This window comes from Chaetodon trifascialis, chromosome 8, assembly GCF_039877785.1.
Source record: "Chaetodon trifascialis isolate fChaTrf1 chromosome 8, fChaTrf1.hap1, whole genome shotgun sequence".
Taxonomy (NCBI): Eukaryota; Metazoa; Chordata; class Actinopteri; order Chaetodontiformes; family Chaetodontidae; genus Chaetodon; species Chaetodon trifascialis.
In genome coordinates this window covers 23425219-23447339 of record NC_092063.1, presented here as the reverse complement: position 1 = coordinate 23447339, position 22121 = coordinate 23425219, and the positions used below count along the sequence as shown (strand labels likewise).

The 22121-nt window shown below is 40.0% G+C and overlaps 1 protein-coding gene across 1 annotated transcript in view; it reads left to right on the top strand.

The window, feature by feature from the left end:
• The first annotated feature begins 4107 nt into the window (after positions 1-4107).
• The window catches only part of LOC139334601 (copine-9-like), a 75112-nt gene continuing 57098 nt past the window's right edge, over positions 4108-22121 (top strand). Inside the window, exons 1-2 of the mRNA XM_070967585.1 lie at positions 4108-4420; positions 5964-6004. Of these exons, the coding sequence (XP_070823686.1) occupies positions 4341-4420; positions 5964-6004 (121 nt within the window). The 5' untranslated portion in view covers positions 4108-4340. The remainder of the gene's footprint in view (positions 4421-5963; positions 6005-22121) is intronic.

The following is a 22121-nucleotide window of genomic DNA, read 5'->3' as shown; positions in this document are numbered from 1 at the left end:
GCCCTGAATCAGTATTTCTAAGCACTTTCTGAGATTGTTTCAGAGCAGTGACCTCAGATGGAACAGGCATATGGAGAAATGGAAAAGGAAGAAGGCCAATTACCTGAAGAAAAACTACAAATGAGAAAAAAGTCCATTTGTTTTTCCTCCGTTTACATTATTGCTGGAGGCTTTCACCATTTGTCAGACACCTGCTTTGCTCTGCAGTGAAATGGAAACTAAGCAGGATTTCTCCTCCTTGAATAATTAGCTGCCAGTCCACACACACACACACACACACACACACACACACACACACACACACACACACTGTCCACTCGGCCGTCCTTTTGCTTTATTCATAAATCATCCAGAGTGGAAAATGGCTAAATAACTCGACTTTCTCCTCTGTCCTGTCACTAGGTTCTTTCATTCCTTCCTTGTTTTCTGTTTCACATTTTCTTCATCTGGCTACCATTATCCATCTATCCTGCCTCCATTTCTGCCTCACTTTCCATTTCTCCTGCTGCTGTTTTCTTCAGCCCATGAAAAATTTCAATTTCTGCCTGATCAGCTGCAAAATTGAGTGGTTCTGCACATGCAGCTTGTTTCTTCTGTTAAGCTAATTGACCATGGGTGTGCAAGCCTGGCTGTTTAAGTTCCTGCCCCAGAGAATATACAGCATGCTGTATACTGTACTGTATGTAACCAACCCTTTTGATATTCTAAGGAGAACAATAAGGCCAGTCGTGACTTGAGTGTTAGGGGCGAACATTTTTACATATGTGTGTCTGTAACACTCAGGATTGATTTTAAGGTCCTCCTCCTCGTATACAAAGCCCTTAATGGACTAGGACCAAGCTACATCACTAACTCCCTTGTGCATTATTTGCCTTCAAGAACACTGCGACCATGCTGGTCTATTGGACGCTTGTCAATTACACCCCAAACCTCTGGAACACACTATGTATAGATATCAGGGAAGCAGCTTGCTGAATATTTGCCAAAGAAAACTAAAACTCCTCTCTTTGCTTTAGCCTTTAACTAGCTGTGACTTCCTGGTACAGGCCTGAAATGTTTGGGCTTTGCCTTGCGCTTATGCACAGCTGCACTTTTTAATTGTTGTATTTTGCTTGATTTTATTCATTCTGTTATCAGTTTTAACATATTTTAACATTTTATTCTGTGGTTTTCTTCATTTTTATCCTTATTCTATTCTATTCTTGTCATTGTCACACAGGTTTTACTCTCCGTCTTATTTTACATTTATTTTTTAGCTGTTTTTATGTCCATTCTGTCTTGGGGCATGTGATTTCTTTCTTGTGAAGCACGTTGAGCTGTTATTTCATGTATGAAAGGTGCTTTACAAATAAAGTTGATTATTATTATTATTATTATTATTATTATTATATAATAAGTCAAATTGTTATTTTCAGGGTAACCTTGTACTTCCCACTGGAAACAAGGTGTCTTCCGGCTCATTGCCATGGCAACATGAAACCGCCAGGCAGCCGTGAAGTGAAAAATAGCTGTTGGGCCCCCAGTGATCCCCCCACCTCCACATGGCACTTTATTTATTACGTATGTCACTTCCAAGTTCCCGTTAAGTACAGTGCACACAGATTAGAGTACAGGTTCATTGTATGGCGACAGATCCAGAGCCCAGTCAGGACACCTAAGCTGGAATAATACGACCTCGCCCAGGTTTTCTATATGTCAGTCTGATCATTTCCTTTAAGTGACCGTATCACCAGACAACAATGTTGATATTGGGCAATGATGAAATTGTGGTTGTTATAAATAAACCATGATTACCATTTGTTTACAATTAGACAGCTTAAATTTTTGGTGATGAATCAGGAAAGATCAAAGTTAAGTTAATTGCAGGTCTGTGGCAGGATGCAAAATTCTGGTTTTTACATGTAAGAGTGACATTACACAACCCTCAATCACCCCAACCTCCACACACTTACTTTCAGATGCACGTGGGACACAATACTTCCTGTTTTGACATTTAACATTGGCATTGGATGGAAACTGTGAGGTGCAGAAATTGTATGCACTGGGGGCACTGAGCTACATTAAACACAACTTAAAGTAGGAACATGCACCATATGAGCACAATATAAATGAAAATAATACAGGTCTTAAAATTAGATGCTGACACAGAGCCCCTCAATCAGACAGGGTCGAATCATGTCCCCTGGAAATTGCTTCAACACACTAGTAAGTTTCAAAATGAAATATATTTTGGAGGGTAATGCCAACTGAATTCTGTCCATGAGGAAACCAAGTTGCAAAATGTTGATAAAGAATACATCATCAAAACATTCACTAAAAACATATTTGATTTATTTACTACAATGTCCACTCCTGCAATACAGTACCTGCTCATAGCATACACAGCATGTGCATACTCTGCTTATAGCTGACTAGGAGTCAGGACTCAAACCTTGGTCTCTGGTGTAAAGGCCCAGTGTTTTGAACGCACTGTGCAGGACCATTCTTCACTCAGAAAAAAAAACAAATTGCCACCCATTGCCACTGAACATTATCCAGGCAGCAGCTATGTTTACCTCCAAACATATTTGGCAGAACAAATTAAAATCTGTGAAACTGTAGGATTATACAATAGATTTTCTAAAAATGGTGGACTGGAAGTGGTTGATCTTGCGCTTTAGAGATACAAATTCATAAAGAAATTTTGCAATAAATCAAATTTCCAAAACAAATTGCCTCGCTGTAAAACTTGACGGTTGGGGCCTCTTTTTTGATACATGTAAAGACAAAAATTGTGGTCGTTCTCATTGTGCTGACAGAGTTGACTTTGTAATTTCAAACCCACAGAACTGTTGTTAAACATCTCACTTGTTTTCCAGTTTTCCAGACAAAACTTGAATCCATGAACGCTTGAAGGAAACATTTCTCCCCCACCTTTTGTCATTTTAAGATCAATAATGGGTAACGTTCATATTTGCTGACATTGGTGTAAGTCTCACCACATAAAACTGTTTCCACTCCCAGAATTACACAACTTCTTTCCCTGTTTCAAAGAGATTTTTTTTTACATGAAAAAAAGGAAACAGGAAAGCTTGCCCATGAGTTCAGTGTTACTTTGAATTACGCTGAATTTTCCCTTAATGACAGTATTTTCCCATTTTTGTGACATCTTGGTATACTCTGTGTCCATGGCACACTTTGTTGACATTTTCCTTCACGTTAGCTTGTTCCCGCCAAAGGTCATTTGGTTTGGTTGGAGTGGCACACCAACCAAACTAGCCTTAAAAATAGAGCGAGCAATAAAACAGGGAAGAAATCATGTTTTCAGGGTCAAGTCTTTTATTTAAAATAAATAAATAAATAAATAAATGGAAAATACATTTTCAAAATGTCTAATCAACGACGCTGACACTGTATGTCACAATAATCACTTCAAACACTGGCTTACATTGCAAACTAGCACCTGTAGTGTCACTTTATAATAAGGACACACACTTTCGAGATGCTTGACTAATACTCATGATTTAATTCATGAATTAAATAACAGGAAGTATCATGACTTCTTGTTGCTCACATCAATAAATGATGAAGTCACTGCGATGTTTTCATCAGTCAACAGCTACTCTACTGACATGCCATTGATGCTTTTTCTATGCCTGCACAGAAAAGTCTGAGTTAGTGCATCTGTTTACATGAAACAACATACAGTCAGCTCAGATGAGCAGTGAGTCAGTAACAAACGAATCTGCGCGCATCTGACAGCTGAAATGACTTGACTGCATACCTGAAATCACACCTGAAAATACACATTATGAAAAAGGACAGAAGAAGACATTTCACCCAGAGAAAAGCAGCTTTTAAGAAAGGTTTCCAGGCTTTTCTTGGTCACGTATCTCTAACGTTGGCTCATTTTGTCCGTTTAAACCTTGAGAAGCACTCAGTGAATCCCTGCGCTCATCGCCTCAGGAACAGGTGACTAAATGTGGGTGAATAAATGACACACAGAGGGAGGGATGAGGGAGGGATGAGGGAGGGAGGGGAGCGCCGTGTTGTTGCTGGCACCACCTCCGGTTGGCTGCGCTCTCCTCCTCCTCTCCCTCCTCAGCACCGGACAGACGCATGGAGCGCACCGTGAACGCATGAAGGATGAATGAACTTTAAATCTGCCTCCCAACTTTCGCTGCCTCCCTCTCTCCCTCTCTCTCTCCCTCCTCCGCTGTTCTCTGCTCCACAAGCGAAAGAAAAACAAAACCAGGAGAAGAAGAGGAATATCTCGACAATGGATTTACTGCAACCACGATCCCGCTGTGAGTGATCTCATCTTCTGTCTTTGCGGATGCCCATTAGCGTTGTGAGTCGAGATGATGGCATCAATAGGGGAATTCGATCCTCTCAACACCAGAGTCCCTGCAACTAAAATAGAAGTTACCGTGTCGTGCCGGTAAGGTCAAATAACTCTTATCCAAACACACACACATGTAATCCAGTTTCGAGATTTAAAGTCTGTCATGTCACCTGCAGCGTGGGCATCTGTCTGAGATGACATTCAGATTAACAAGCGGCATCAAAGTTAACTGCGGACATGTGTGGGGAATCTTCTGATGTAACACTGATAGCTTCTGCTGAGATTATTCCTTAATATGCCTCCACACCTCTTAAAACAAACCCCATTTCAGATTTTACAGGTAATTGTTTAATGCATTTGTGTAAATCAAAGGATAAAAACATCTTAAAAGAGGGGGTTCCATCTATCTGTGACCTTTTCTGCTCTGATGCCCTTTACTCTCAGGTAAATCAGCTGCCTCCAATGTGCATCACAGCCTTTGAAAATCCTTTAGTCTCTCTTGATTTCTCCAAGTCCAGACTGATCCAAAAGATTACCATTGATATTCACAGCCACGCATGGTTCATTTGTGATGTTGTAGCTGGGTTGCTTGTGTGGGACCGTAAAACATCAGATTATAGATGGTCTACTGCATGATGAAGGTTCATAAATTCTAACACAAAATGTATAAAATATGACACAGTGCCAGTCACAATAATAATACACAGAAATATATGATTGGTATTGATTTTATAACCCTGAAACAAATAAACAGCATTCATATATACCTGAAGTGAGTGTTAGCTGGCAGGCTGCCTGAGCTGAATGGTTGGCTGCTCTGCTTACCGACTGGTTGGCTGACTAACTGACGGAGCAGTAAAACTCAGTCAAGGTTTAGTAGACTGTCAGGCTGCCTGGCAGTGTGCTGACTGTCCTTCCAATCCACTCCTGAATAATGAATGGCTGTTGCTCTTGTACTCCTGAGATCAGCTGGTCTTGAAGTGGCCAGACACCTGAGTTAGACAGCCCAAACCGAGGAGGGGTACTGAGCTCAGACAGGGAGACAGACGGTGAAGTTCTTTGTGTTTTCATTTCACTCTAAAGATTTAAAACAATTATATTTCACACGTTGAATTATGTGAGTCACCTTGGTTTTGCACTACATTATTTTATAATTGTATTTTTTCACCCTTTTTGCTTTGCTTATTTTTTATTGTAAGGTCTTTTGTTGCGTAATGGCAAACACCACAGCCAGCAGCTGGTTAGTTTAGCTTAAGATAAAGACAGAAACAGCTAGCCTGGCTCTCTCCAAAGGTAACAAAATCTGGCTACTGGCCAGTGTAAAACCAACAAGTTATGGTTTATTGGACCATTATGTGTGGGACTAAATAGTCTAATAAAAGGGGTCTAAATAAATTAAATGGTCCTATACATGCTCCCTCATAATGAGCTGTAGAACACTTAAATTTTATCCAAAATACTGTTTTCACAATGCTGCAAGAAAAAAAAAAAAAAAAAACTTAATTATTCAATACAGATTGCATTTATTCTCAGTTTAAATTGTGTTAATGTGGCCTCTTTACATAGACATCATCATAAATGATCTAAGCTTTTGTAACCAAATTTGTTTTTCTGACCTGAACTGTTGCTGTTTCCACAGGAGTCTGCTGGATGTGGATACATTCTCCAAGTCAGATCCTGGTATGTATGAACTCTTTTCCATCTGAGATGCTGGTCATGGCAGAACATGTTTGTTTTGTTGGTCATTACATGAGATAATAAACTACTTCATTGGCTACTGAGCTCAACATCAATGCTATATTTACAGTATGTATTTATAAAAAAAGGGGTGATACTTGTTTATTTCAATCAGGAGAGAGACTTCATTAATGGTGAACAAATGCCTTATGTATATGTGCACAATAAAGATGGAAAATATGAAAAGTATTATACTTTAAGGGGGCAGTGAAGCCATGAGTAGTGTAGGATACTCTACACAACTGGTGGTGGTGATGGGATGAGAGGAATGGCTGAGACCTGAATGGATGTGAAGAGAATCAGGCTTAAGGTGAGCACAGACCTGGGCGCGAGAAGTGATGAAACTGGAGGGGAATGGAGTGGAGGACGGTCGGGAGGATTCACACTGCAGTGACAGCTGGCAGCAGCAGAGAGGAGAACAGATCTGAAGTTTGACAGCAACAATATGGTTGGCAGATCTGGACAAAATCTGGTTGGTTTAACTGAAAGACTTCAACGTGCAGATATGGTGAAGCGAGAGAAGAGGGGATGCGTGTGTGTGTGTGTGTGTGTGTGTGTGTGTGTGTGTGTGTGTGTGTGTGTGTGTGTGTGTATAAGATATTCTTCCTGATTGAACTGAATTGAAGTTTTTTGTACACCAGTATTCTTCCTTGGAGCTATGAATGGGTGACAACTCCGCTGATAAAATACAAAAGTGAGGGGGGCTGAAATCAAGGTTGAGGAAAGGTCAGGACCTGAGGGTGGCTGAGTGTTGTTATGTTGCGCAGTAGGAAACAGGGATGGGAATTAAAGGAAGGAGCTGGACGACAATTCAAGGATTAAGAAGCCTTCCTCTGAAACTGCACATGCTAGCACTGTAGTGTTGGAATGAATTCCACAACAACCTGTAGCCATTTACCTCTCGTATGCACAAGGGTGTTGCAATTTATTGTTATTTAGTGACCATATTTCTTCAATGCAGGATGTGAAACTGCAGCTGTTAACCAGGTGTCAGAGCTGTGTATGGTCCCAATTGAGTTACACTAACCACATAATTCAATTTGGATCCTTCAACCTAAATTCTAGGAAACAAATTAAGACCAGAGTGATGTCTTCAGGAAAACCAGCAACATGTGTACATGCGGAGACTTTAACTAAGACATTAACATTGTCAACAATAAAGGATAAGAGATTATTAATTATGATCATGGAACGTAGACACTGAAGAGTATCACTTACCATCACTTACATACTATGAGTACATGCCAGCAAAATTCTGCATGTGATCAAATTATACCAGTTGTTCATTTGTAATCTCACCTCAATCTGTTTTAATCATAATGAAATATGTTTCCTGGGCCTCATAATTCCTGCTTGTTTGAAAATCTTGACAAAGCGACACAACACAACACAGGATTTTTTCATACATGTTAGCATTATTAATATAACCAGAATGAGGGATGCTCTGTACTCATGACCTGTGCAGCAGGTAAACAGCAGGAATTTCTTACAGTATACTCTAATCTTACTTATGTTATGCTATCTTTGTGTGAGGGGGTTCTGTGCTTTTTTGTCCAATGCTGCTGGGACATTCACAGCAAGTCAGAGCTGACAGATAAGACAGGAGTGCAGCCTGATAAAAAGTTTGCAAAGGCAGATGCTGCATACAAATTTACCCCATGGCACAGTATTTTAGCTTATAACAATTTGTTATTATTTTTCATGATTCTGATGCTTCACTGCCAATCATCTTTTGGCAGGAAGTAGTCTTACTGTTACCACCAATAAACAACAATAAACAACACAGAGAAGTTCAGAGATGTATTTCATTGTCAAAATACAAAATCTTGCCTGGTGAAGAAAATGAAGGAATAAAACATACAAAGCAGAGGAAGGCAGTTAAAAGACAAAATAAACACAGCAGGGGCTATGAAAGTGTTAGTTAGAGAGTGAGACAGATGATGTTAGTGCAGTGCTTCAGTTTTTTCATGGAACTGTAAAACATAGCTAATCAAACTTAGCTTCCTGTTCCAAAGGATCAATTAATGCACTTCTCAAGAGTTCTGATAAGGAAGAAATCTACTGTCAGGTCCAGCTATGATAAAATGCATCATGAAACAGTCATTTTTAGCCTTGGAGATGTTTTGAGGTGCTGTCTCTGATCACAATCAGATAGTCTTGTTGTTGTAATATTTCCAACTGAGTGCATTTGTCCCTCCAAAAAGACTACAAAAAGCCAGAGAGCCATAAATAGAAAATTACAAAGAGTGCATTTTCACCACCTGGCAATCCAAACTGCTCTGTTACAAATTTTAAGTATTTATCCATTTTGCCCCTCTGACGCTAAAGCTTTCTGCCTTTATCAACTCAAACATGTCTAGCAGCCGCTGAACAGAGCAGCAGTGCATTACCTTTGAGAGCCCGTGGGCACAACTTCCTCTGACAAATGTTACCCCAAATCAGCCAGAGAGTCGGGCTTTAAATGAGTTACACAAATCACAGCTGGAGAGCACAGCTGTCTAACGCCTCACTCAGGCTGGTGTTGAGGCTTGAGTGATGATGTCTGCGACTGGCCACAGATGTGAGGGCAGCCTGAGGAGCTACTGGGCTCCAACCAGTGCAGACGGGGAGAAGTGGGGCATGAGCCTTTCCTCAGTCCAGACAACATAAACAGATGTGGTGAATAGTGCTTGGAGCTGCCTGTTGCTGTATGCACCACAGCTGGAAGATGTAACTAGGAGAGACTCGGTTACCAATTGTAACTTATTTGACTTGCAGCCAGGTAGTGACCTTGACCAAGATGCTGGCTTAGAGCTGGAGTTGGTACTTGGATGCTGCACAGTGGCAGGTATGGTGGTTTTATACAGGACATTTGGACATGCAATAGGTAACAGTTAACTTTAAGATAAGCCATCTTGTTTCTCTTGGTTTCATTTGAATGCTAAGTAGCCTGTAGTTCCAGTGCATTCATACATATGCACACTAATTAAGGCTTATTAACTTAATTATAATCACTATTAGTATTCCAGTAGTTGCTGAAACGTCTTTACTTGGTGATCCTTAGCCTCACACATACAAACTAAGATCAGCGAGACCAATGTGTTAGTGCTAACACAGTGATTTCCAATTAAAAAATGCAGGGGCACCTCATTGAACCTGGCTCAAATTTAACTGTAATACACCACAATGTCCTCATGAATAGGCATGATGGGTACTTGGGCGCTTCAGTACCTATATGTAATTGTGAGCACCAACTATGAAGTCATTCAAAGAGGTGACCATTTCAGCGGGATAGGGCATAGTTTTAATTTTAACATCAACCTGAGTCCATTTTTATGTTAACTTTTTTGGGTCCTGGGAGCCCCCATTGAGCTTTTAACCCTTCTGAGGGTTCATACAGCATAGTGATCTAAAGTGTGTCCTTTTGCATTACCTCGTGAACCACAGTCTGACCGAACTGGCTCGAACAAGCAAACAATAACTTTCAAACTGAGGCTGTCATAGGAAGCTGAAGTGATTGACAGGCTAACAACATCTTACCTGACAACATGTTCACTAACATCTTGGAAATAACAGTATCTGCGCTGCAACAGACCATTAATCCTTGATGTCCTTGTATGAAAATGACAACAAAATGTAGACCGCTGTTATCGTATCCACTTAAGTGTTGTCCGGACATGTTTGTAAGTACACTTATCTGCAGGTGTTTTCACAAGCCGGACCAGACACTCTTAAACCTTCAGTTAACTGATATGTTTATGGTCACAGCTGCTCCCTGCTGTTTGCATTCAGTCTGTCTGACTGTCGAAGCTCAGCTGTTATATGTGGCAGCAAAGCTACGTGGGAGCAAATGCCATGGCAGTGATGGGACGTTTACAGCAGGGAGGAAGTAATTAACAGTGTGACTGCCATATATGAGAGAGGAGATGGACCTACTCAATCAGTCATTCTTTTCCACTTCTCATGTAATCAGATTTAATCAAATTATGCATGCTTAATCAGAGCTACTTGTATAGCAGGAATTACCATAGTCTGCTGATTGTGTGAATGCTAAATATAGTAACTTCACAGGAATAGAGGAGAATAACATAAAACTTGATGAGTTCATTTGTTCAGTGCTTAAATCTTTTGTTGGCAGATATGGAAGATTAAATGTAACCTCAGAGAGGCCTGGCCAAAATAACCACTCCTGAATAGAAATAAAACTATAATGGTGTATCAACAACCCAAAGGGAGAAGTTACAATCCTAAACATAAACCTTACTAAAAGTAATTTAAAGTTAATATAATGAAGAGGTTACTGACATTAATCTGACAACAACATATAAAAGAGCTATGGACTGAGTCCTGACACATAGCTCACACGCTGAGTGTAAGTAGGCAGTAATAGTAGCCAAGGGGCGTACACGTCCTCAGCATTTTTAGAACCCCAGATGGAGTGTGATTGGCTGCTGGTCCCCAGATTCAGCAGTGAATAGTACAAGGGAGGAGCAGCAGTGGTTGGGGGGGCTGAGACCCACAGAGCCTTAGGAATTAATATAGCGCACATTGACACATTTTATTGCATTCACCTGTGTGGGGGAATGTAACATGCATCAGAGAGGCACACAGGGAGTCAGTGATTTGGTAACAAGGTGACTCAGTCAGGAAGATGTAGTTTTCTCCATCGGGTGAGCATTCATGACAGTTAATTTATAGAAGGAGAAAGGTGGGATTATTTGAAGAAAAAAAAAGAAAAAGAGATAATAGCATCGCATTCATCAACAACAGACATATTTTAATCGTGGACAGAGTTTTAAAATGGAAGTGCCTTAAACCTGCCTTCATTCTAGCAGGGAGGGAAGATTTGAAAGATCATCATTTTTGTCTGTTTCCATTATCAATACACAAATGTTTCTGCCTCAGCCTGGCATAAAAACTTTTTGTGATATTACTACTATTTTTTTTTATTTCTGGCATTTCCACTTTGGTTTTTTATGTGCAAACTGAAAATGCACATAAAAACTGGTGAATGTAAATACAATTACTCTGATTCCAGCTTCTAAAAGGTGTGGATATCATAAATTTCAGACCAGTGTTTCCATTAATCTGGTTGTGTTTGTGGTCCACTGTGTTCCCGTGATCCAAGTATTCAGCCAGCCTGTGCTGTGCATGATGTCTCCTGTCTTTACTCTGCCTGTGATGTTTGGGCAGCTCATCTGCTCAATTAGTGAAAGTGAAAACAAGTGAGCACCATCAGGTCCTCTGAGCGGTGAGTGACTGAGCCTACGTTTACACGTAATAGGGTATTTTGGAAAACAGATATTATTCCGTTTTCAAAAATAACATCGTGCACACAACATCGTTTTCAAAAATGTTGTCATTTACATGAACCTGGATAAATACGCCGTCGAGCGCATCATACCTATGCCAAACCAATGGCGAGTGTAAACATAGGTCGCTCACATGATGTTCAGTTGCATGTTGTGACATTTCAGAACCTAAAACGCTGTTTAACCCTGTTCACACGCCAACACATAACCAGCGTTTTCAGAAATCTCCACTTTGGCCGGAGTATTTAAAAATGATTGTTTTCCATTAAAAAAAACTCTGTTTGTGTGTAAACAAGAGACCAAACTGCATGAAAACATATGCCTTTTCCCTAAGTGTAAACGTAGCCTGAGCTTCGTCAGGTTGTGTGATGAAGAGCAAAACTGCTCTGCAGCAGAGGACATTCTGTCAAAGTTGCAACGGTTTAAATGGTGAAGCACTCTTTAATTGCTTGCTTCTGTCTTGTGCACCCCTCTCTTACCTGAGCAGGTGATACGTTCCAGTTAATTGCTGGTGATTCACATTGTGTGGAACGGATGGAAAACGATTCCCATGTTAATGTCCTGTGAGCATTCATGCCATCACTAAGGCTGTACAGAAATACAGCATTTACAGAAGCTAAGTGAGTGTCAACAAGCCTATATTGTTGAGAGATTTTTAGAAAAAACAGTTTCCCTTTCATAGTTAGGACTTGGATGTTGACACGAATGCTGCCTGTCATAATGTGGCATGATATCTGATATGACATGAGAACAGGATGAGGCTGTTTCTCCTTTGTTCACTTCTATCTATAGACACTCCATAGTTTTCAGTGTTGTAAGCAATGAAGTGAAACGTTCTACTATCAGTGCTATTGAAAATAATTATTACGTTAAATCATTGTTACTTTACATAACTGACACCTGTAAAGTGTAATTTTGGCTTTCAGAAAAGAAAAAAAGAAGACATTTTTACTTTATGTTTCAGTTGTTCTGGGGCTTCATTTCTGCCTCAGTTTCATTCATATTATTGTTAAAAGCTTCACCTTTCTTGAATAAAATCCTGACTACAGATCATCTTAAAACACAACATCTACTGCCATTTCTTTTGGGTGGTGACACTACAGCTGCTCATTTTTATATCACCAGAACTTGAATACTTTGGTCTTTGTCAGTGAGTGTCCCCTTGGGTTCCGGAAAAAAATGATCGCTTTTTTTCTGACAATATTATTCAATTAATTACAAAAAGAATATATAGTCCTCAGCAGCACGAGCTGTTCCCAAGCTCAAGAATGAACCTTCACACTCCAGAGCAAACAGAGAGTTGAGCCCCTGAGAAGAATAGCCTACGGCAGTGTTTCTCAATTCCGGTCCTCGGGCCCCCTGCCCTGCATGTTTTTCTGCTCCAACACACCTGATTCAAATGAGTGGCTTGTTATCAGGCCACTGTAGAGCTTGATGACGAGTTCATCCTTTGAATCAGGTGTGGTGGAGCAGGAAACATCTAAAACATGCAGGGCAGTGGGGCCCGAGGACCGGAATTGAGAAACACTGGCCTACGGGAAGCAACGATGGACTAAGTCAGGTATCATGTCATGTCATGTCAGTGATCCATGACGGATCAACAGTACAGGCAATGCAAGAAGAATAACAACACAAATTTGGAAACAAGGACGCACATGATTGAACTTTTGGGACACATACAAAAAAGAAAGAAAGAGCAAATTACAGACAAAACCCGAAGGCTTCTGCATTTTGATTGATGCTACTTCATATCAGATGATCAATGAAGGTGCTCGGTGATGCTGTTGGTGATATTCGCTCTCATTTCAGTGCAATACTGAATTACGTTTTGGTTTCTAAGACCTGAGGGTGTCATCGATGTCTCTTTAAGAATGCAAAGGGAAAAATTATATAAAGTATCTTCTCCTGCTATTTTTCCTTCTTTTGAGTTTTAGTCATCACCTCTTGCTCACGGTTTTAAGCCAACAGTATGTGTGCGTCCATTGCATGTGTTTGTTGCAGCTTTGCACAAGAATGTGCCAAGATATCAAAGCAAGGCTGTGAAGCACTTCTCCTTATCTAATTTATAGATGACTCAGAGTTTGTCCTTGGGGATATTGTATCACCTGCCCTGGTCATTGTGTAAATTAGATTTGAGTTTCTTTTACTCCACCATCAAATTACCTGATGCTCCTCTGTATCCACCCACACGTGGAGGATGTATAACTTTGCAATCAATGTTTCTGGCTGAAGTGAAGAACTAAGAGGCTGGCTTTCAAAGGATGGACATGAATAAATAGAAGCATAGAGAGCAGCAGGCAAAGATATGAGAGGCAACGTTTTTCCAGTTCAGAGCTCTTCTTCTTCTTTGCAAGCAAGAAAGTTCTCAGTTCTTTTTACTTTTACTTTGAAGCTGGTTTACAGTGCAGGTGTTTTTCCCTCTTGCAGCACTCAAATCCCTTCTTGATCTTGGACTTGTCTCATTTTGCCCCCCAGTTTCACCTATGTTTTTTTTTTTTTTTTTTCTTTTTTGCCTTTCCTGCCTTTTTAATAAAGCACAAATGTTTTTAAAGCTACAATAATCAATATTTTTACATCAACAACACCTCAAATTACTATGTGTAATCTGAAAGGGGTCTTTTATAGCTACAAACCCACACTCATTTAGCATCAAACTCTGCAGCTCCCCTCAGATACATGGAGAGTTTTAGCCTCATTCAGCTCATTGTTTTGGTTTTATGCCCCTGAACTTTTTTGGTTCAGTCTCACCACTCTCAAAAGCCAGATTTTCCAGTTGCACCTGATGTGTCTTGACGTACTTCTCAGTACCCCATATGAAATGTGATTTGCTTACTAATCTAATCTTAATCTTTTTAAACAGTGTCATCTGACTGTCTGGCTGCCAAAATTGAGATGAGAGTGAGGAGAGATGTAAGGAGTTCATTAATGTGTTATGTTCATGTAAGTTGGCATCAATTATTACTATACACCCATGGTTTACAAGCACAGGCGAGTGATTTGAGAATTTCTTTGCCGTGGGTTTTGCCTGTCATGTAACATAGAGGCTGCTGTACCTGATTCAAAAGTTGCTTGGACAGTATTAGTCTGAGAAATAATGCAATCACTACTCAGGGCTGATCAAAAGAAAAAAAAATTATTCAATGATTTTATTTTCACTTGATATTCTCCTAGAATTAAAAATCAATCATGTTACTACTAGACTGATATACATTTATATATATAAATCCAGGAGAAAACATTTCCATATTTGTTTTGTTTGCAATGAAAAACCTCTGATAAACCCACTGTACACACCCTGATCAGCACCAAACAGCAGACACAGTTGGAGACTAACTGGGGAACATTTAGTGTCTTCAGAGCCAGATATTTCCCTCAGGAAATGTGGACACTTTAGTCCAATCATCTACAATCACTGCTCATTGGTGCTGGATAGCTGTGAAACATACAAAGGTCCCTTCTAAAAATGCACCACCATGAAAGCTCAGAAATCTTTCTCTAATCTAATATTTTACAGCAAGAGAAATCGTAAAGTCCTGTTTGATACCATAGACTACATTGTCCCCACCAGCACTCGAAAATGATCAATCTTCTTGAACCGTGACTGTGACAACTTTCTTGATTATTTCATAGACAAGGTTATAAATGTCAAACATCTCACCAGCATCCAGTCCACCCACCATTGTTTCCCCAAATCCATCCATCTTCGACTCCCTCTGCCCTGTGTCCATGGATGATATTGCAACTGCGTTCAGACAAATGAAACCAAACTTGAGCCTGCTAGATGTCTCACCAACCTCTCTGTCTTTAAAGCTTTTTAACTTCATCTGTCCCGACATAATATTATAAACTGCTCTTTTTTTATCAGGGTGTGTGCCCAGATATTTTAATATTTTAATTTTAGAATTAATTTTGGAATTCTGGTTCTCACTAATTCTACTTTACAAAGTATGTAAATATAATCTCTGAGTACACACATCTCCTAATCATGAACCCCAATCCATGAGCTACTAGGTCTTATACCCAGGGTTTTCTAAGTTTACCTCAGACACTTTTTTAGAGAGATAGTGCTCTCCAGTTGGTAGCGTCCTTTGGAATAGTCTACCAATAAGCTTGGTCTTTGGTCTCTGCAGACTCTTTTAAGCAGCTAAAACCCCATGTGTTCAGACAAGCATTTCGGTAGCATGTGGTTGTGGCATGTGTTCACTTTGTACATTCTATCTGGTGTCTTATCTTTGTTTTATTTATTAGTTTCTATTTGATTTTATCTCTTTGTCTGTGAAGGACTTTGTGACTGGTGCTACATGAATAAACTTTTCTACTTTCCTTTGCTTCTCTTTGGATACCTCTCTTTCACTGGAGCCCCACCACTCAAGTTGATAGGATTGGTTTCTTAAGTATGTTATGTATGAAACCCTGGCCGTCTGGATCTGTTTGTGAGCCTGTTATTGGTTCACTGCAGTTCCAAGGTGGAAATGCTTCTGCATGATGTTGACTGCTTATTTTGCTCATGATATTTTTTGTAATACATAAAAAGCACCATGTGGATGTGTTGACAAGGTTAAAAACGTTCTCATTAAATGCAAATACATTTTTCTGCCCTCTCAAACACATCTGGACTTGGACTTACCACTGACCAAGTGATCTTGACATCATCATGAAGAATAACGATCAATCAATCACTGCTTGATTTTACACTGATATGTTGTTCACCAAGGACTGGAGTTACGTAAGCCCTTTTGGAAAGTATTCCTGCATGTTGTGTACTAATTAATGCTGTCACTCAGTGCTTTAGAGTAGGTGTCACTTTTTTAAATGATGGATGTTTCATTTGGAAACACAGCTCTTTTCATCCATGATGCTCTGCCTTGCTGTTTGTCTGTTGCATGCTGACCCTTTGCACAGCTTTATTCAGTCCGGTCTTGACTGGGTTTTAACATATTCTAGGCATGTGTGACCTCAACCACACTGACGTTGCCCTTGGAGAGATGCAAACGGCTCTCATGCATTTCCTAGAGGGAGTGGAATTCCTCTCCATTTGAACTGCAGTAGTAAGAAAAAATGAAATCTCTGAAGAGATTATGGGCTGTTCTGTCATTTGGTCAGAGACAAATGCATCTGTGTGATATGTGTGATATATATTTTTGGACCAAGATGAAAATAATGGAATTCATGAGGCATTTTTCTTCTCTTTCCCAATAGCTATTCTTTGTGTTTGGCACAGCTTTTCTGTCACTGAAATGACCATTTTGCACTTCAAAAAGCTTAATTTTGGGCTCCAATTCCTATTCAAATTTGATATTACTTTGATATCATTTCCATCCAAAGTAATAAAAGAAACTTCTGATGACACTGGCTCACTGACTCTTTGAAAGTTTGAGAACACTTTAGGAAAACTGAGGAAATCTTTTAGCTGCTCCATGTTCTCACTGTGCAGCTCCTGAAGCTACACACTTCTTGCACAATTTATCTGGCTCTTTTATTTCTATCCACCACCATCTAAACTGCTATCAGGCTCCCATATGAAACATCCCACTTCTCTTATGTAACATCATTTACTGGTGGAGTACTGACAGTTTTCAGCCACATGCATGGGTGTTTCACTCCATTAAAATCAGTAGGAGAGATGGCCTATCTGCTCCCACCAATCCAGGAGTATTAAAAAAATATTAATTAATTTGTTGACTCATTGATTCAATACACACAACTGTGCATGATTATTCCTTGCAATCTCTCATTGCAAAGTCAGTGAGTCATGTTCATTAAATTCTATACACCATGTGTTACTTCCTGTACATTCATTTTGTTGTATCTGCTTGAGGATTATGACTCACTAGCAGGTAGGAGTGAATGTTTTGTTATAGCACAGCAGGTATGGTTTTAGTTTTGAGAGTTTGTTCCTCATCCTGTTCTGAAAATCCGTTTTGGTGCCAGCTGTGGTTTTAAAATGACTCATCCGGAAGATTTTATTTTGATACCTGAAATATATGATTATGCTTGTTTCATGTGATTTAGAAATAAGCGTTTTTTACATGTACTGCAGATATATAATACTGCAAATTTCTCTGGAACTATAGGAAGATGTAAGTGCATAGTATATACGCAGATCAATTATAATTTCAAGAAGGCTCTGCAGCACAAGTAAATAAAAGCAAGGCCAGAGCCATACCATCTAAATAAAGGTCACTGGTCTCTACTTATCCCAAAGGTCTCCTAATGAGATCTGAGGAAAGAATGAACGGCCCCTGCTGATTCGTACTTTCTTGTCCATCCGCCCGACACCTACAGCATTTAATGGCCATATTCATTTAAGAAGCTATTTTTAAAAAATGTGTGTGTGTGTGTGTGTGTGTTAAATACAGAGCTGAAGTTGAAAGCGATTAGCCTAACTGGTGTAAAGAATGGAGCCAAGCCTCCCAGTTTTCCCACATTTTTCTGGCCTTTAGCTCTACTGTTATATTTGTTTTCAGTGGCACTGCTCTGAAATCTCACTGTGAGCTTCCTGCTTAATACCAAACAGCAGACAAAGTCAGTGACTAGTTGGTGAATGTAGTGGAGCTTTCAGCAGCTTAAGAGCTGGATATGTCTGTCAGGAGATGGTGGAGATCAAAACAGAGCTAAAAATATTGGATGCAGAGATTCTAAATATGAGATTATCAGTCATTAGATGTCACAGTAGAGTACCAGCCTCTCTGATCATAAAAACTGGCATGTCAGCCACACCTCCAGAGGCCCCAGAACACACAAGATAAATAACAGAAAGTTACCCTTTTGTGAACAATGTCAAGTGGCGAGGTAAGTACAGTAGGCAAGCCAGGGGACATAGCATTACAACTTGACTAATATTTTGTTAATTAGAATATTGGTTTTCACAGAGGGAGTGTGACTTGATTCTCTGCTCAAGATGCCATTACTCCAACATATTTTAACATAGCAAACAGCTGTTTGCTGCAATATTAATGTTCACATTCTCATACATAGAACCTTTAAATTCCTGAGGTGGACTTCAATTCCTCAAATGAATGATAATATTGCTCTTTGTGTGTATGTGTAAAAAGGCAACTGTTTGCTAGCACAAGATCGACTTTATAAGATGAATGAATTGAATTTATAACTTGTTGTCTAAGTTTTTGGCAAAGGAGCATCTACACCCAACGCGACTTGAATATGAAAATCAGGGGGAATCCTTGGCATCTTCATTGAAAGTGATGGGGTGCTCTTCACTAATGCAGGACCACTTTGTAATTTAGGTTCATGAGAAGGCTGAATTTTCACAGAAAACACATCTCCCAATTGGCACCCTACCATGCAGCTTTGTCATAGCTGCTCCACTGAGGTTCAAGAATTGGCCTCCTCAGGTGTGGGGCTCTCTTGCCTTATCCCTCTCTTGGCAGGAGATCAATAGATTAGTGGGGAGCTCTGTGCCCACTCTGCCTCACCTAAATTGCTGTGTGAGAGGTGTATCTGTGAGGGATTTCTGAGAGCCAAACTCACCCTATATTCTCCAGGTGATATCTAAAATCACCTGACTATGTTAGACTGAGGTTATTTCTCCACTTCTATTTGCCAAACAATCGTCTATACATCTCATCTCATCACCCCTTTCTAAATCTTTTTCCATAATCCTTGTCCATCTCAATTTCTCTATTATTCATATTCTACCTTTCCTCCCTGTCCTTCTCTTAACATTCTGTTTTGTCCTCCTTCAGTCCTCCCTTTCCAGCTCCACCCCCCACCACCCCATGCTCCTGCCTCCCGACCACCTCTCTGTTTCACCTATCTGTGAGCAGCTTGGGCCCTCAGCCTGTAAGTAAGCTTATGGCATCCTGTCTATGTCTGCCTCCTCTCTGATTATATTTTCCTGCAGCGCAAATCCAAGAGGCAGGCAGCAAGAAATCCCCAGTCGAAAAACCTTCACACAGGTGACTCTTGCTGTCAGCTTGCTCTGCATTAGCTGGATGAGTCCGAAAGTACAGTCTGCCATTTTCAATTATGCGCCACACACTGACACACTGGGACAGACATTTTAATGTACAAGGGATTGAAATTTCTTTTGCTTGCATTTATGCGGACACATGCTGGAGATTACATGTTCTTTACATCCTGCAATAGTCTGTTAAACAGATGTGAAAAAGTGGATGGCAGGGATGTGCATACATGGTGGTTCAACTGTTTCGAGCCACCTTGGACTAATTTAATAAATCAGCATGACTTTCAAACTAATAAGGATGAATGTAGTATAAAGTGAAAGAAAGTCAGTGTAGGGAGGTAAGCGAAGTCGATGGATGTGTCAAAGAAAGGAGACCAGGGTTTGGTTCCCAGTGAACGAATAGTCATGTTGGATTATTTTGAGGAAGTAGTTATATTAACCCAAACCGTATGTTCTCCTAAACCTAGTTTTGGTGTGCATACCTCTCCAAAGACCAACCATCTCCTAAAATCTTTCTCAACAAGTTTTATTCTGACGGCCAAATGGATGTTCCATATTTATTATTGCTAACTGGGCTGCAGAATGAGAGGGATGGTGGACATGGTGCAGGCGTGAAAGATATTTCCAACAAAAATACAGCAGTTTGTGTCCATGTTCACAAATCCTATACATTAAATTTCATGACAACTGCAGTGAGACTGTGTTTTCATACTGCACAGTGACAGTTCCCCCTTTAAGGAGGTGATGGAGGCAGCAAAGTGAAGTAGTTCTTCTGTGCTTTATCTTTGTTCAAGTATGTTTGTCTCCATATCTTTTGTTAAAGTTGGCAGTCGTTATACACAAGAGGTGCATTCTTAACACAACAATGAAACTGTGTAATATGTGCATCGTCAAATTAGTGTTTCATCCTCATGCACACAATGTGTATGTGTGTGTCTATTCTTGGCACACTGTAAAAACAGTGTGCCAACATCATGAGGAGGCATGAGGACAATAAAGAGGGGGTGAAGGTGCCCTTTTTTAAAATATTAAGCCACTGCTGGCGACAGTCTGTGTATTCATACCATGTTTTTTCTCTCTTTCCTGTATACTGTTGAGCTTAATATGATGTGTGTTCAGTTGTGATTCACTCATGTTTACCTGCGTGCCCATCCTGCAGCCAGACTATTGTCAGGAGTTGTAGTTGGAGTACGGTTCAGAGTAACAACGAATTGTCTTGTGATTATGCCACTCTGTGGGTGACCAGATGGGCTCTTTCCTCTCTCAGTCACTTCCCATAAAGCAGGCAATCAGCCAGGTTCTTCGGATACAGCCAACACTGATGTAGCCTTGATGCAGATTAGTATGAGCCCACTGTTGGGCTGTGGCGCTGTTATTCTGCAACCTTGGGGAACATAAGGGTTTGACTTTGAATTTCATCTCAGATGAAGAGACATATTTTCTGTCTCTTGAATGTCATTATTTTGGATGCTGGGCCAGAGAGGGTGATGAGGTATGGTTTTGATTCAAGCAGATTTCATCTCTGGAGTGTGTTTGCGTTGAATGTTTTCTGTAATTGAAGGCTAATGTTTTCACAAAAAGTGATTAACTTGTAAGACTCAGATTTACAAAACCCTTTTAAGCAGTACTGTATACGTTGTAAATTGTTAACAATCTGACAGAAAAGATTGTTTTCTTCTGAAGACACAATGCCCAAAAGGTTCACTGCCTGCTGCCCTTTCTCTGTTATCTCTCCTCTGTTAATTGCTCATTAGGAGGGAAAATGTGGTTTTAATCGTTCAGACAGTCTAAAGTTCATTAGAGCTAATGTCTAAACTTCACAGACGCACACAATGGCTGATGGTGCTCAATGAGACACAAACAGCAACACTTGGCCAATTATTTATACGTTCCATAAGAGCCTTTAGTTTGTTTGCATATGCAGGAACAGAGACGTGTTTGATCCTAACATGACAATATGATAAATGTGTGGGTTATAATTGGGCCATCTTATTTATGCAGTTGTACTCTAAGCAAAATTTCTCCTCAGAAGACAAATGGAATGTTTGCTGAACAAACCACAATAAGATTTTGTAAACAATGAAGTGCAGATAATGGCTAGTCAGGGGACCCATACTTTAAGTTTGCTTAATACTGACCGTGACTACATTTATTTCACAAAACTACAAGGCTAACAGCTTTACATGCAAACATGAGTTGAGGCTGTTGGTGATGTCATTAATTCCAAAGATATTTTGTCATAAAATGAAATATATGTCAGCAGCATCTCAAAAGTCATTAAGATTTGTCATCTGGGGATAATGAATATATTTACTGGGGATCAAAAACACAACACTCATCCATTGGACACCATGACTGTCTGTGGAAAATTTAATGCCAATCCAACAGTCATTCACTCTGAACCAAACCTGTCAACATCCTGGAGGAAAAGTCAGAGTATCACCAAAGTCAGTAGGATTCATTCTCTGGGGACCGTGAATGTCTGTACAGGATTTCATGGCAACAGTTGTAGAGAATAATGTCACCTGAGGACCTCCCTTGCACCCAGTGGACAGGACTCATAATTACTACACCTGCTAGGGGGCTTTGTCAATTTAACATGCTGTTTTGGGGAACTTGCTGAATCGATTGATTCATTTGTTTTTCTTTGGGGGAAAGTTATCAGTGAGACCCAGGCTATATGTTTCATTTGTTCCTTAGAATTATGCCTCATGCACAGCAATTCTGCCTTTCTGTAATTATAGATATTGATAGCCAGAGAGAGGACTGGCTGAAGGTGGTGATAGCATATCTGCAAGGCAAAAAATGTAGAGATTGATTACTCGTACACTGCCAGGTTGGT